This window comes from Alligator sinensis, unplaced genomic scaffold (assembly GCF_000455745.1).
Source record: "Alligator sinensis unplaced genomic scaffold, ASM45574v1 scaffold108_1, whole genome shotgun sequence".
NCBI lineage: Eukaryota > Metazoa > Chordata > Crocodylia > Alligatoridae > Alligator > Alligator sinensis.
The window spans coordinates 1,134,552-1,148,617 of record NW_005842110.1 but is presented as its reverse complement, the minus strand read 5'-3'; the positions used below and the strand labels follow the sequence as shown (position 1 = coordinate 1,148,617).

The 14,066-nt window shown below is 41.6% G+C and overlaps 1 protein-coding gene across 1 annotated transcript in view; it reads right to left on the bottom strand.

The window, feature by feature from the left end:
• Nucleotides 1-14,066, bottom strand: part of RTF1 (RTF1 homolog, Paf1/RNA polymerase II complex component) — a 48,305-nt gene that overhangs the window by 23,066 nt on the left and 11,173 nt on the right. Inside the window, exons 4-5 of the mRNA XM_025205314.1 lie at nucleotides 8,761-8,908; nucleotides 6,640-6,844 (exon numbers count right to left, since the gene is read on the bottom strand). Of these exons, the coding sequence (XP_025061099.1) occupies nucleotides 6,640-6,844; nucleotides 8,761-8,908 (353 nt within the window). The remainder of the gene's footprint in view (nucleotides 1-6,639; nucleotides 6,845-8,760; nucleotides 8,909-14,066) is intronic.

The following is a 14,066-nucleotide window of genomic DNA, read 5'->3' as shown; positions in this document are numbered from 1 at the left end:
GGACAGACAGACAGACAGTGTGTGTTGTATATGTGCAATTGTGTCCCACCCACCTGTTTAACAGAGCAATATTGAAATCCTGAGAGTTGGCTTGAACCCCCAGGACAACACCACCATCTATGGAGTTATTTCCCTGACCTTCCTGGTCAGTCTCATGATGCTCATAATTCAGAACTCACTGACACTTCTGTATAGTGTTCCCTCTGTACATTTGATTATTCCATGGGGAAGACGGGATCATTGAGAACAGCTACTGGAATGCGTCGCCCTTCTCAGGGTCATGATACCCAACCTCTAGTTCCAAGCTCCTCACTCTGCTATGCCAATGTAACTGTACTAGTGAGGGGAGCAGCTGATGCATAAACTGAAGGATATACTGGATCAACTGGAAAGATAGCCCATCTCCCATCATGGAAGCAATGAAAATAGAGTGGCAGACTCCAACCACATGCGGCCCATCACATTTTCTGGTAGGCAAAATGTATTCCTTCTCTCTATTGGTAGGGGGGGGGGGGGGGTTTTTTTCACCCCCTCCACCCCCTTTTTTTTTTTTTTTTTTTTTTTTTTTTACACAGCAGCAAATGAAGAGGTCAGATGAGACAAGAACACATTGAAAAGCAAAACTGTTTACTGAGGAGAACTTGGCAAGCTTCCAGGTCAGGATGAACTACCAAGCTCTGCTGGCAAAATGTGAGTTTCAGGACTACAAGAGACTGACTCTTCCATCACAATACTGGAACCTAGAGAATATCTTTGCTGGCTTTGCTGAACCAAAAAAGCTACATCAGAAGTCCAGCAAAAAGCTACTTGCCAGATAGTCTTGGATATAGCTGACAGTATCTTGATATATGATGCTCCTGCATCAACATGGAAGCTACCATCTTGGCTGTAGGGTTCCCTCAGAAAGTCCAAAATGTGGTCAAACACCTGCCATTTAAGTGCAGAACTGGCTAGGGCCAAGATTGTCAAGGACTATGTATTTTAAAAGACTCAAGGGCAGCATTCCACAGTCTACATACTGGCACCTAAACGAAATACAATTTTCTTACACTATGCAGAAGACTACAGCTCCAACTGCCTCCTAATCTGTTCATTGAAAGCCTTTGAACCACCTCTGAAGAATCTGTTTTCACAGGCAATAAGTAGCATCTTTGGCAGCTCAGTCGTTCCTTTTCACCACCAGACACAAGCAGCTATTTTCAGTGAAGTATGAGCCTCCTCCACAGATTCCAGGCCACATTGCACAACCTGATGGGAACTGTCTTGTCCAAATTCATTCAGATTTAAATCTGTATTACCACAGACCAGTGGGTCTTGAAAGTCATCTCAGTGCTTGCTGCAATAAAAGAGATCCTCATTCTTTTCTGTAGGGCCACAGAAGTTCCCCAACGCACTGATAAAAGGCCCATCCTGGATCTAAGGAAGCTTAAATTTCATTTAAATTTAAAATTTCAAGCTCAAAAGTCAAGACAGTGATACTAGGCACTAGAATCTCCTTCCCAGAACCATAGGTGAGTTTGGTTTGAATCTCTAGATCTTTAAGATGCCTGCTTTCACACTGCTACCATACAAGCAAACAGGACATTCCCACAATTAACATTAGGTCGAAAATTCAGTACAAGGACCTACCCATTCAGTCTATTCACAGCTCCAAAGTTTTTTTGCAAAAGGTCCTTCCATTAGTAGTTGTCTACTTAAGGAAGAATAATAATTCAGCATAGCATTTCTAGATAATGCAACTGGTGAAGGGAAGACCTACAGATATCTACAAAAGCTCGGTGAGGACAAATGCAAATGAAACAACATCCTATCACATTCATTGGGACCATCCTTGATGCACTTTCCTCAAGCCAGGTTCCAGGATATCTGACACAATTGGCCAAGAACATGCCTGCATAGAGAGAAGATATCAAGCTATGGACTGGTGCAAACTTTGGTTACTTCTCTCTGCATAAATATTTGCCCTCCAGATCAGTTGGGCAGACTTAGCAGACATTTTTCTCTAAGCCATGAACAAGAGATCAGACTCCATTCTTCAGATCTTGGTTTCAAAATGGGGTTCTCTCAGGACCCACCACTCAAAAGAAATGCCAGGTTCTAGCTCAGAATCACAGCTTTGTGTCTCTTTAATGCCACAGAAATGCTGCTCTACACTTGAATTCATAATGCACTGGACAGTCAAGTGATATTCGGCCAATCTCATCCTGATAGCCATACAGAAGCCAAGGCAGTTCTAGTATCATTTCAGTCCCAAGAGCTTGCAAATACTCTCAAGACAAGGAAGGCATACTACACTCAGAGCTCGACTTGCTCCATCTTTCAGAATGAAAGCTGGATAGCTCAAGTGTATAGCATCCTGCTTTTCCCCAGCTACAGATATCTTGATCAACAGCAAATGGAGCATTACAAGATGGAGCTTCCTGGCCAAATGGGTCGGATTATTAGCCTGCTGGCAAGGAACGTTCTATGCTCCGAGTGAGGCATTTAGTCCTGTAAATCTCAAACAAAGAAACCTGCCCCCAGACTCAACCAAAATGATTCTAAAAGATATTTTGGCTCGCCATCCAGTCTTGGAAGAACAGACAGTCATCTCAATCCACAAAACTTAAGTGTTCCTACTAGTAATGAGATCCAATCTCAACATAGGACTTCAGTAATTTACATAACAGATTACTGAAACCCTCTGAATTTATGTTACCATGTTCCCTTCTATACTGATTGGAGACAGTATTTCTGGCTGTTATCACCTTAGTGATAAATGCAGGAGATCCAAGCAGGGATGATGAAGCCCTCTCTTATATGGCATTCAATCTAGATGAAATTTCCTTGATAACTCATCCCAAGTTCCTGCCATCACATATTTCCACCTATCAGATCCACCATCTGATGCTTCTGGATGAGCAAGCTTCAGGAAAAGTAAGGTGTCACTCCACATTATGGATGTTAGAAAAGTCTTAACCTGCTATTTACAGTGACATACACCCTTTGTCTCCTCAACAATTCTTAGGTCCAGCAGAAAGGATGAAGGATATAGCAATTCCCACCTAGAGATTCTCCAAGTCTATCTCTAATTATATGTTCAGGCTACAAAACAGCCAAAGTGAATTATCCTTCAGCAACCAGGGCTCATTCAATCATTCAGGTAGCTTCTGTGACATTGTTTAGCAACAATCCCAAACCTGAAATCTGTAAAGCAGCTCACTAAAACTGAGCCATTTCCAAAACCTTCAGATCAGATGCTGCATTTGCAAATGTGTTGTTTCAGTCACTGTGCTCTCAAATGTCTGAAATCCTGTCCTTGGACACTGTTTTGGAGTTATTCACAGTGGAATGTGCACATGGACAATCACTCGAAGGAGAAAAACTGCTTACCTTACAACTGGAGTTCAAGATGTGTGTTCATCTTCCTCTCTTCTTTGAAGTCCTGCACATCTGGATTCTGCAGCTGAAGAAACTGAGGTGCAGGAGGTGCTCATCACCATATATACACTTGGTTCAAAGCACAAGGAGAGGTAGGATGCATGTGCTCCATAGAGGTACTGCTTGCCAAAGTCTCCAAGCTCGTGATCTGTATGTACAACTCCCAGTGGTATGAGCACGCAGATGACACATCTCGAACTCCAGTTACTGTAAGTCGAGTAACTTCTCATTCCCTTTCGTATTACCCTCTGCAGAGTCTGAATTTATTAATCTCAACTCAGGTACAGAGATGACTATTTAAAATTGACTATTTTTTTCTTGCCGTTTGCGTTAGAGGAAACATCCAATAATTCCAGGATTGCAAATGGAGTTAGGAATACAGACTGGATAGAACACAACCCTTGAACTATTTTAAGACAGTAACAGATCAGAGAAGACTTTGGAAGAAATAGTTACAAACTAGGATCTAGAAAAGGGCAGGCTGGGACATAGTTATGATGCACACTGGTAATTTGATAGTTGATCATACCAGCATCAACTATAGACCAGAAGTCCAACTTCTATACAAAGAGAAAAGGGGATGGGGAAAGCAACTAGGAAAAGAATACAGAAGGGGGGGTGGGGGGAAAATCTATCCTACACAAAAGTTGGGAGAACAAATATTGTCATTAAATAGCAGGATGACAGGAAAGATATACACCATAAAGGTAGTATACAAGATAAATTAACCAGAAACAAACTCTTGGGGAAAAAAAAATGGTAAAAAAAGAATGGTAGGAGACCCATGGAAGAGTGCAGAGTGGAAGGTTTAAAAGTGTGGATGGTTAAAATGTTTCCAGCTTCTGTGCAACTTAAATGAATCGACTATAAATGCATAGGTAGCTTATGTAGACAATTTCCAGATGCTTCCTCCACAGCTCCCTTCCTCCTGTTTGCAGGTTCAAGACCCTTGTCATCCTATCCACAGCTTCCTTTTCTTTAGCTCACAAGCATTTCAGAAAAAATTCTCAATGCCCGACACCACATATTAGGTACAAACCTGATATAGCCTCTCTGGTTAACTAATTGCTTCATTTGCTAAGAACAGGAGTGAAAGTGATGCTTTTCTCCATTGGCTGTCTAACAAGAAGCATCTAAAGCAGAAGCTTTGATAGTAATTGCCAAATATATCCAGAAGTAAACAAATGTTTAGAGAACTGCATAAAACTAGAGATAACTAGTGAAAAAGAAACCCTATTGCCTCAAATCCCCCAATCTGTCTTGATTGGTGTAGGACATGATTTCCAATGCATCTGCCACAAACCCACAGAGTCGTGTAGTAAAGCAATCAGGTTTCATTAATGCACATAGGAACTGCTGGAACAGACTGAGTGCATATGCAGTCTTCTAGCCCATTTCCAGTGGGAGTCAAGCGTGGAAATTTAACAACCCACTATGTACCTCAGTACTGTGGGAAAAGGATTGTTGTTGACCCTGATCTGCTATAACCAGACAACTGATTGCTGCTATTTTAATCTTTCTCTAACTAGACCGCTTCTTGCTTAAGAGTGATAGAGAGATTGCAGGTTACCTATGAGTAGAGGTAAATTTTAGGTAGGCAGAAGGTAAACTCACTGAAATCAGGTTTCAGTTCTGAAAGTTATAGACTGCTTACCACAGAAAAAGACTCCTCTGCAATCAAGCAACAGAATTCCCAAAGAGGTCTTAGGGGTAGATACCAAAAAAGTTAGATACAAACACACACAAAATCCTCAATGTGCACTTCTACCCTGACTAAGCAGTCAGTCTATATAGAAACCAGTCACACCACAGATTTCCCCAAGAAATGGATTCCTACTGTGAAGGAAAAACAGAGCCAGGTTACTTCAGAAGCCCTTCTTTCTTTAGTGACTTTTCAAAAAAAGGGTAGATCTCCCTTAAGTGAATCGGACTCAAAGGCCATGTCCAATGAGTGTAGACGTGTGGTAGATGGTGCTGCAAACCTGTCTGTGGCGCTACACACTTCACATGCAAGCATTTTCTGCACTGCTACTCTGCAGCACAGGGGGAGGTTTTTGACCTCGGGAGATCCCAGGGTCAAAAAAGCCCATGCTTAAAAGATGTGGGGTAGTGCATGTGGCAGCAGTGTGCGCCACCCAAAACTAGAGCCACGCTCCAGCTGCAAGCCAGGCTTCCCAACACAGCTGCAGCTCCCCGAGGCCCCCAGTTAAGGCAGCTGGGGTCAGCACAGTTGCTGGCCTCCGCATCCCTTCCCCTACCCAGAGTAACCTGCCATGTGCCAGAGTGTGTGTGGCACAGGTGTTCCCTAGGGACAAGTGTCGCTTCTACTTGTCCCCAGGGAAACAAGTGTCCATGTTTGTCTGGATGCACCCAGAGAGATCAGTTGTGGCTTCTCATAGAGATGTGCTCTATCCTAATATCTAGACCAGTGGTTCTCAATCTTTTTGGACTCAAGGCACCATTCACTGGACTTGAAGCACTCCTCTGTAACTTTTGTTTTTGAAATTGGATGCCACTCAAGCCACAAGTTTACAGATGACAGAGCTCGCTTTCCTGCGGAGAGGCCTGGCTGTATAATATGGCATCGTCCAGGCAGGGACAAGCATTAGCCTGCACTTATGCACTTAGTTTATCTGCTTATCTGCTAACACCTCACAGTACCCTTCAAAAGATTTGTTAACCCTGGTTGAGAATCACTGATCTAGAATGATTTTACCTCCATCATGAATAATAGCCTACACTGCAATAATTTTACTTAACGTAACTCCCCAAGTTTAATTCTTTTGCTCCACTGCTTTACACTCATGTAGAGTGCTACGTGAGAAAGTCTATCAACTGCTATTAAGCCTGTCAGCAAAAATTCCAAGCGATTCTTCTCTCATGTTCCTTTTTTTTCCTTTTAAAAATATCTTAAATACAGAAAGATATTAGTGTAGTATCAAGGCAGCAAGCTACAGGTGACAGAAGCAGCATTACAACATTTAAAGGCTTCCAGCACTGCTTTGTCACCTGGACCACGCAGTATTTTCTATTTCTCTTTCCATACGAGTTTTACAGAAGACAAAATATAGTGGTTATGCAAAACTGCTGCATTAATGTTGCTCTATAATTTATTATTTCAACAGTGTAATTGAGATAGTAGATTAACAAATCTTGATTTAATATATCATAATCCATGCCACACTCTACAGAAGATATACAACCAGTAATTCATCTTACCTTCTCTTCAACACTTCCCGCTTCTCTATCCGATTAAACAGTTCCTGCTCCCTCTCCTTCTCTGTCATCTGCTCTAGCCGAGCTCTGTCTTCCTCATCTCCCATAAGGTCCTCTCCATAGCCATCATGGAATTCCTCATCTTCAGAGGATGAATCTGAATCGGAGCTAGAGGAAGAGCTGTTGCTTTCAGAGTCAGACACCTCACCTGAAATCAAACCATAGGACAGTTGCACTGAACTGGGGCAAAACTAAAGTTGCTCAGACGACGAGGGATGTGAAACATTAGTCTTCCATTATTCAGAAGCAATAGCATGAAATAAGAATGAAAGTCAAACACGTTCTACAAGATATCATGCAGTCCAAGAACTCAACAGAATTTAAGTATTGTGGAGGAGCAGAGCAGTAGCAACATCATAATTATGAATGCAGCAAAGAATTAATTTTGATAATGGCACTTAATTTTTCAGAAATGCAGGATTAACAAATTGTTAAGCAGGACCCTGTAGTTGAATGTTTGATGTGGGTATGGTGCAAATCAGGTTATAAATGCTGAATTATAAGACCATCAAAAGTCTTTGCAGTTTTTTTATTTTATTTTTTTTAATTAGTTGCAACATCTCTGTACTCCTTTTAGCAAAGGAAATACTTGGGAGCCAATTTCTGCCTCATTTGTTATTCTGCATCTGCTAAGTAGAACACCACCATTTAGAGGTGGAACAAGTATTTTAAAACCTTCCCCTCACCACCGTAATGTGAACATGAAGCTGATATAAACACTGTCAACTTTCCCCACCATTACAGCTGATGTGCTGGTATTGCATCTGGATGACAATGTTACTATGTAATCTCTGCTTTAGATTACAGTCTAAAGCAGAGAAACTTGTCCTTATTCTGAGGGATAGTTATTTTAGCTGAGAACCAACAAAATATGTAAACATTTCTCCTCCCCTGATGGCAAGCTTTCATTATCCTCCTACCACTTTGCAAACCAACTTCAGGTACAGGTGAGAATAGTCCCTGATATGATGATCCCAAATACTACCTATATTTCAATGTCAATAGCCTGGTATCTCTCACGTTCCAGAGAGTATTCTGCTGTAACTTTGGCAAACATTACTATTCAGGTTTTAAACTGGAGGGGGAGTCTGATGAAGCTAGGGAGAGTATTGCTTATTGCTATCTGTTGAAAACAGAGCTGGTAACCCATGAGGGTTTGGTTTTGTTTTGGGGTTTTTTTTTTGGGGGGGGGGGGGGGGAAGAGGGGGTTGGATAATCAACATTATTATAAGAATTATAGAGGTGACAAAGAATATAGAAGACTTCTCCCTTAACATATATTCATGCTTTTAAGGTTCACAGTGGGCGATATGTGTCTTGATATCTGTAACTGATTTTAAAAGGTTTTTTGTTTGTATTAATGTGAATTTTAGCACCTTCCACTCAAATTTCTGGTACTTGCAACAGTCTGAGAAAGGATACTAGATTAGACAAGCAACTCACTTATTCCTGTGTCAGACAGATCTCAGAAGCTTTTTCCACAAACACTTAAAATGAGACACTTTCACTTTACAATTGCAAGAAAAACAGCATCAAAATTATGACACAACATACAAGAATAATTAGGAACACACAACTGAGCATTCCCTATAAAGCATAGTACCTTCTAAGAAAGTCAAAGAAAAGGCTTATATGGAAGTCTGAGCAAGGAATGAGGGGGAACTAAAGATAAGACTTGAAATATAGGGATAAAGCAAACTGAAGAAGCTAAAAAGGGGGCGAGGGGGATCCTCTGTTCTCCCCCATCTCTAGTTTCTGCGACTCAAAGCAGAGAATGAAATTAGCTTTACATTTTATGTTAAAAGTAACATTTAGTTGCATTTGCATCAAGTACTTTCAGCATGCTGTATAGTGAATTACATGCAGTCTGAGATGAGATTCAAGCCTGTGACAAATTTAGAAGTTATTTGACTGGAAAAACCCTCCAGAATACTAGAAGCACAAATACGTGAGAAAAAATGGAGACAAGTTTGGGCATTGTGGATGCTCAGTTAACTGCATTAAACATGAAAAAATGGTCATTTAATAGAGTAGTGCTATGAGCTACTGCCTACATGTTCTTACCTTCTTCAGGCGCTGAGCTCTCAGCAGAGCTGTCTTTATCTGAGCTGCCTGAAGAGGCAGCTCTGTTAGCTTGTTTCTTCATAGCTGCCTTCTTCTCTGCTTTCCCAGCTTTTCCCTTCTTTTTGTTTTTGGAACCCCCAACAGTCCACTGCAAAGTAAGAGGAAAGGAACAAATTGAGAGAGAGGCACTGAAAAGAACCTTACCCTAAAAAATATTCCAAATTCACCACAGCACAAACTCTTGGAAGAAGCAGACCAATAAACCCGACAACTGGAATACAAACCAGTGCTTCAGGGAGAGTGAAACAGAGTATACATCTAACCAGACCCATCATATAAATGCCAGTCATAAGTTTTCACAAGTTAGCAACATGAACCAGTTGGCAGTACACACTTAAATAAAAAGGGTCAAGAGGGCTAAAAAAATGTTGCTGTTCTATAGGACTCTACAGAAAGTCTGAGCACGGAGGACGTTTTCCCAGGAAACAAATTTTACAAATATAGTTGGACACTTCCTTAGTATCCTGTTATTCAACAGAAAAAAAAAGATGGCTTTGTTTACAAATAAGATTTATTCAGACAACATACTACAAATTTCACAAGAAATAAAGACAGTTTTGCAAAAAACACCCTCTACCAGAAGTAGACAAAACAGACAGACATTTTTTGTGCAGAGTGCATCTCTTCTTGCTCAAACATTAATGCAGGAAACAGCATATTAACACAAAATACTTCACATATTTAAGAGGCATGCTAATAACTGCAGGAAGGATCATTAATTCTCTACATTTTCTATTTAGAGGTCTTAGCCTTCATATTCCCTCAACATCCTTTTTCTGTTCCTAATATTCTTGGACTATAAGCTTTCTGGAAGAGGGAATTTATATCTTGGAGGCTCAGATAACATCTAGCATACTGTGGGACTACCAGGAAACAATTTAGTGTTTACAATGTCATTTCCAATTAGCTTTCTTCTATTCCATCCTGACCATTTAGTCACAATGACTGACAGACCAAACGGAATGTTCAAGGATCATTTAATGAAGGAGTAGTCTCTCAATTTTATCTGGTCCCTTACTAGCTTCAAGGAATTCTGTGCTTTGGGGAATTCCTACTGGATGTGAAAGAAGGTTCTTTACCTTCAAACACTTAACATTTTTAAAACTTATTTTACTACCACACCATCAAGGTCTTTAACTCTGTCCGATTTAAAGATGCCCAGAATTTGCATTTAGCTTGAATCAAACCAAACTGGAACATCTGAAGTCACTTTTTCAAACATCAGTCACCATCACTCCCACTCAACTACCGGCTTCCTCTTTCAAAATGAAAATGATTTTTAGCTCTTCTAAACCCCAACTTTCCAAATTCCTCAGGATACAGACAGCTTTGATCAATCTGATTTCCTGATAGGGGCCAGCAAGAGTACCTCACCCTTTTTCCTCCATCACCTTTGTCAGTGTTCCCAGAATGCCTCCTTGCCTTCAAGGTACCAGCAGACATTCAACATAGTCTGCTAAGTGACTGTGCTGCTCTTTTACCTACATTTATTTTCCTTTCTGCATCCTTTCTCCATACAGCTCTCCACAAATGAAAGTTCTTTAGCATTGTCCTACCCATTCTCCTCTTCTGTTTAAGTAACCCCTCAAAATTGTCCCTTTTCTCATTATATTGCAAGGTAGGACCCATCACTGATCTTTTGTTTTAAGGATAGTACAAAAGAAACCGGATTCTTTGTAGGATTAAGTTCTGAACCACTCTGCAGAAATGAAGGTTTGTAAAGTATATGGGAACATACAGAGCCACAGCAAATTGCTATACAGGACCACTGAAGTGCTCCTGCGGTTTGCTGCAGTTTTTATTTTTAAGGGTGTTACTTCTCTGATCAGCTATGCAGTTTCTTAATTCAGCAAGGTGCTGCAAACTAAAAGGGTTGCAGTAACACCCAGATACAAAAATAATGGGGTTCTACTGTAAAATAAAAATAATATATATTGAGTAATATAGATCAAGTTCCAAGCACTGCAAATTCAAACCAATGCAATAACACATTCATCTCAACACCTCAAAGGAGCTACTATGAATATTAATGATATCTAAAAACCCTAGAATAGTACAATTTGACAGATGGTAGAAGCACCTTGCTAGTCAATGTACTTCATGCTCTGAGCGTTCGTGTACAAATTTCACTTAAATTCACAGATGCCAGAAACCTGCAACAATTCTGTAGTTCCTTCACAGGACTCCCCCCCCCCCAAATAACGTGCTTATTACAAATCAGCAAAAAGGAAGTGAACCGATAGTTTCTTTCACCCCCATTTCCAACTTACAAAATGTTGATACAGCTCAGCTGAAATCAGACATTTGCAGCAGACAATGCACTGGTTACGAAGTAGCCATGTCTCCTACAAACTTCCCTGAACAGACCTGCCTAGGAATAAGAGCCAAGGACTGCTGCATGATAACCCCTTAAATCTATCCGAAACCAGAAAAGTTTACACTGGCTCCGAGCTGGGGTAATATCAACCTAGGCAAAATCTCTCGGGAAAGATTTTGGCGTGCACAACACCACACACCTATATCACCTGTTAGACTGCCAGCTGTATTCCCATATTGCTTTGTGCCCTCCTCTGACTTGGCTACTCTGTTTATCTGTGTAGTAGCCTCTACTGCTCTAGGAACGGTGACTTGATACCACGTTCCAGTTTGTATTTGGATATTTGACAAAGCTCTTTTTTGTCTTGCTCAGGCACTCTAGGAATCATCACCTTCAGAGCTCACCTGCATTGCTTTTCTGTGAACATGCCGCAGTCAAGGCCTTTATCTCTGAAGCACAGCAAGCCCTGAGGAAAAACTGCCAAAACCAAGACATGTACATGACCACACACATTACAGGAAAATAACCTAAAAGAAAACCACAACCTCTTGGGTACTGGGCAAACCACCTCCCCATACTATGAAGAGCTGGACAGGACCTTGGCAAGAGACACCACTAGCACCAAGTCCCACTTCATGACAAAACAGGAGCTAGCATGGAGAGACTATGAACATCAGATTAAAAAAAAGAGTCCATGTGCAGGGTATATAGACTATACCTCCTGCCAGCCAGACCAACACTCTTGACAGCACACCAGCCTGCAGCACAGAATGGGGGAAGAATGTTGTCACTGTAACCATCAGCACATGCTTAGTTAGAGGGCAACTGGCTTTTATTTATGTTGCTGGTGCTACCATTGTAAGTGAAAAGCAATGTTCCTTTCATGTTCCACTTCCTTTCCCTCTGTGTGCTCAAGATCACGACTGCTGAAAACTACATCCACACAACTTTTCTCATGCTTCAAGCCAAGTCAAGTCTTCTTCACTGCTTTACACCTGTCTGCCAAGCCACTCTGCTATTTTTCCCAGCCTCACAAGATTCCAAAATGGCATATTCAAAAACCAGTGCAGAACAACATTCTTTAGAGCTGCTCTTTGCACTGAGCAATGAACCTTAAGGTAACTTAGTGACAAAAAACTGGACCAGAAAAATCAATTCAAAAGTTCTCTCTAGCACTGTAAAAAAATCAGCTACAAGTTCCCCCAAAACCTAGAGCAGACTACTATTAATAGCTATTAGAAATTACTCAGATGTAGAAGACACAATCACTAAAACCTTCCCTAGAAGCAGACAAAACCTCAACCACCGTGGAAAAGCATCTATAAGCCCAGTAAACCTAGAGCATATTCCAATGAAGAGATAAGAAACCTGAGATCCAGAAGGCACTTTAGCAAGCTTAACATTTCAGGGCAGGGCTGCCTTATCCCTGGACCTCCATTCATACTGGACCTCTGACCAGGATGGTGTCACTAACAGTAATGCTCAACTCCCTTGACCTTCTCAGAGATTTGACTTCGCTTTTTTGTCTTGCTGAGGAAAGACATCCTCCAGTGTTTGAACGACTTGAAGAAATGCCTGTAGTTACCAACCTTTCCCCAACATTCCTAAAAATCATTCCACACACATCCAATAGCACCCCTCAGTTAACAAGCCATAGCACTAAAGTAGGGAAGGGCACACCAGAGAAAGTGAGCAATAGGACACTTGCCCATCCCAAAAACAGTTCCTTCACACACTGCAAGACAAACCTCCTAACCAAGCCAGTCAGCAACAACAAAGCCAAAGCATAAAGCAGCAGCTCAGTTGACAAACCCTGACCTACTCCACTGCTCCCAAATCAGCACCATAAAAGCAACAGGGGACCCCAATGGGATGGAAAAGCAACAGGCAACCCCAATGCCAGTCATGAAACCACAGCTTTAGGTTTTCTGCAAGGGTGAAAGCAAGCAGCATAGGAGTCAAGATGAAAGAAGACCACCAAATCTATCAAGATTAGGAAACACTCTGGAAATGACATCTTAAAAATCTTAAGTGAGCAGGTGGGAGGGGGGGCGCATGCACCCAGACTGTGAAAACCAAAACAAGAAAAACAGCAGCAGCAACATTTGCTTCGTTTCTTGCTTTCTAAGGTGACCCCTAGTCTCCAGACAGTGGTCCACCATCTAGCAAACTTTGAGAACCTGCAAGAAGTGCAGCAAAGTGGAAATGTTAGATTAACTTGGAGTCACCAACAAAACACAGCAAAGCAACAGATGACTGGTGAGAATATCAAAAGTAAGAGAAAAAGCATGCATGATATTGGCTAAGAAGGGCGTCAACCAGAATAAAGAGCTGGCATAGTCAAGGAAACTCTTGGGCTGGTCAGGAACAACAACCATTTGTGAACCAGATGCAGTGTTTAATGTTGGAAAAATCTCAAAAAAGATCAGGAATGACCAAGATACAACCTGCAGGCCAGATTCAGCCCACAGAGCCACATAATCAAGCCTGCAGGGCTCCACAAAGTTCTGGAATGTTGATGAAATGCAAGTAGCAGCAGCAGCCACAGCAATTAATGGTGGCAGAATGGGTGGCAGATTTCCAGACCTATGGTGGCCCACAGGCCAGAAATTTGGAAGTGGGGGGGCGCAATAGCTGGTACAACTCCAGAAGCTGCAGCAATTAACTCACCTAGCCTACGAAGTTGGCCCTGTGGGCCACTCACTAAGATCATCTGCACTGCTAGAGACAGTGACCACCATTCTGTTTCTATCTTCCTCATCCTTTTCCTCAAACCAACCACACAGCAGCTGTGTCCATTAGAGGGTCAACCACTCCTGGGTTTCCAGGGGCTAGAAAACATTTAGGTGCTGCTATCAACAGCTCTGGAGTAGCATGGTCTCCAAAGAGTCAGACAAAAAAAAATCCCACCTTGCACAGAGAATAGGAT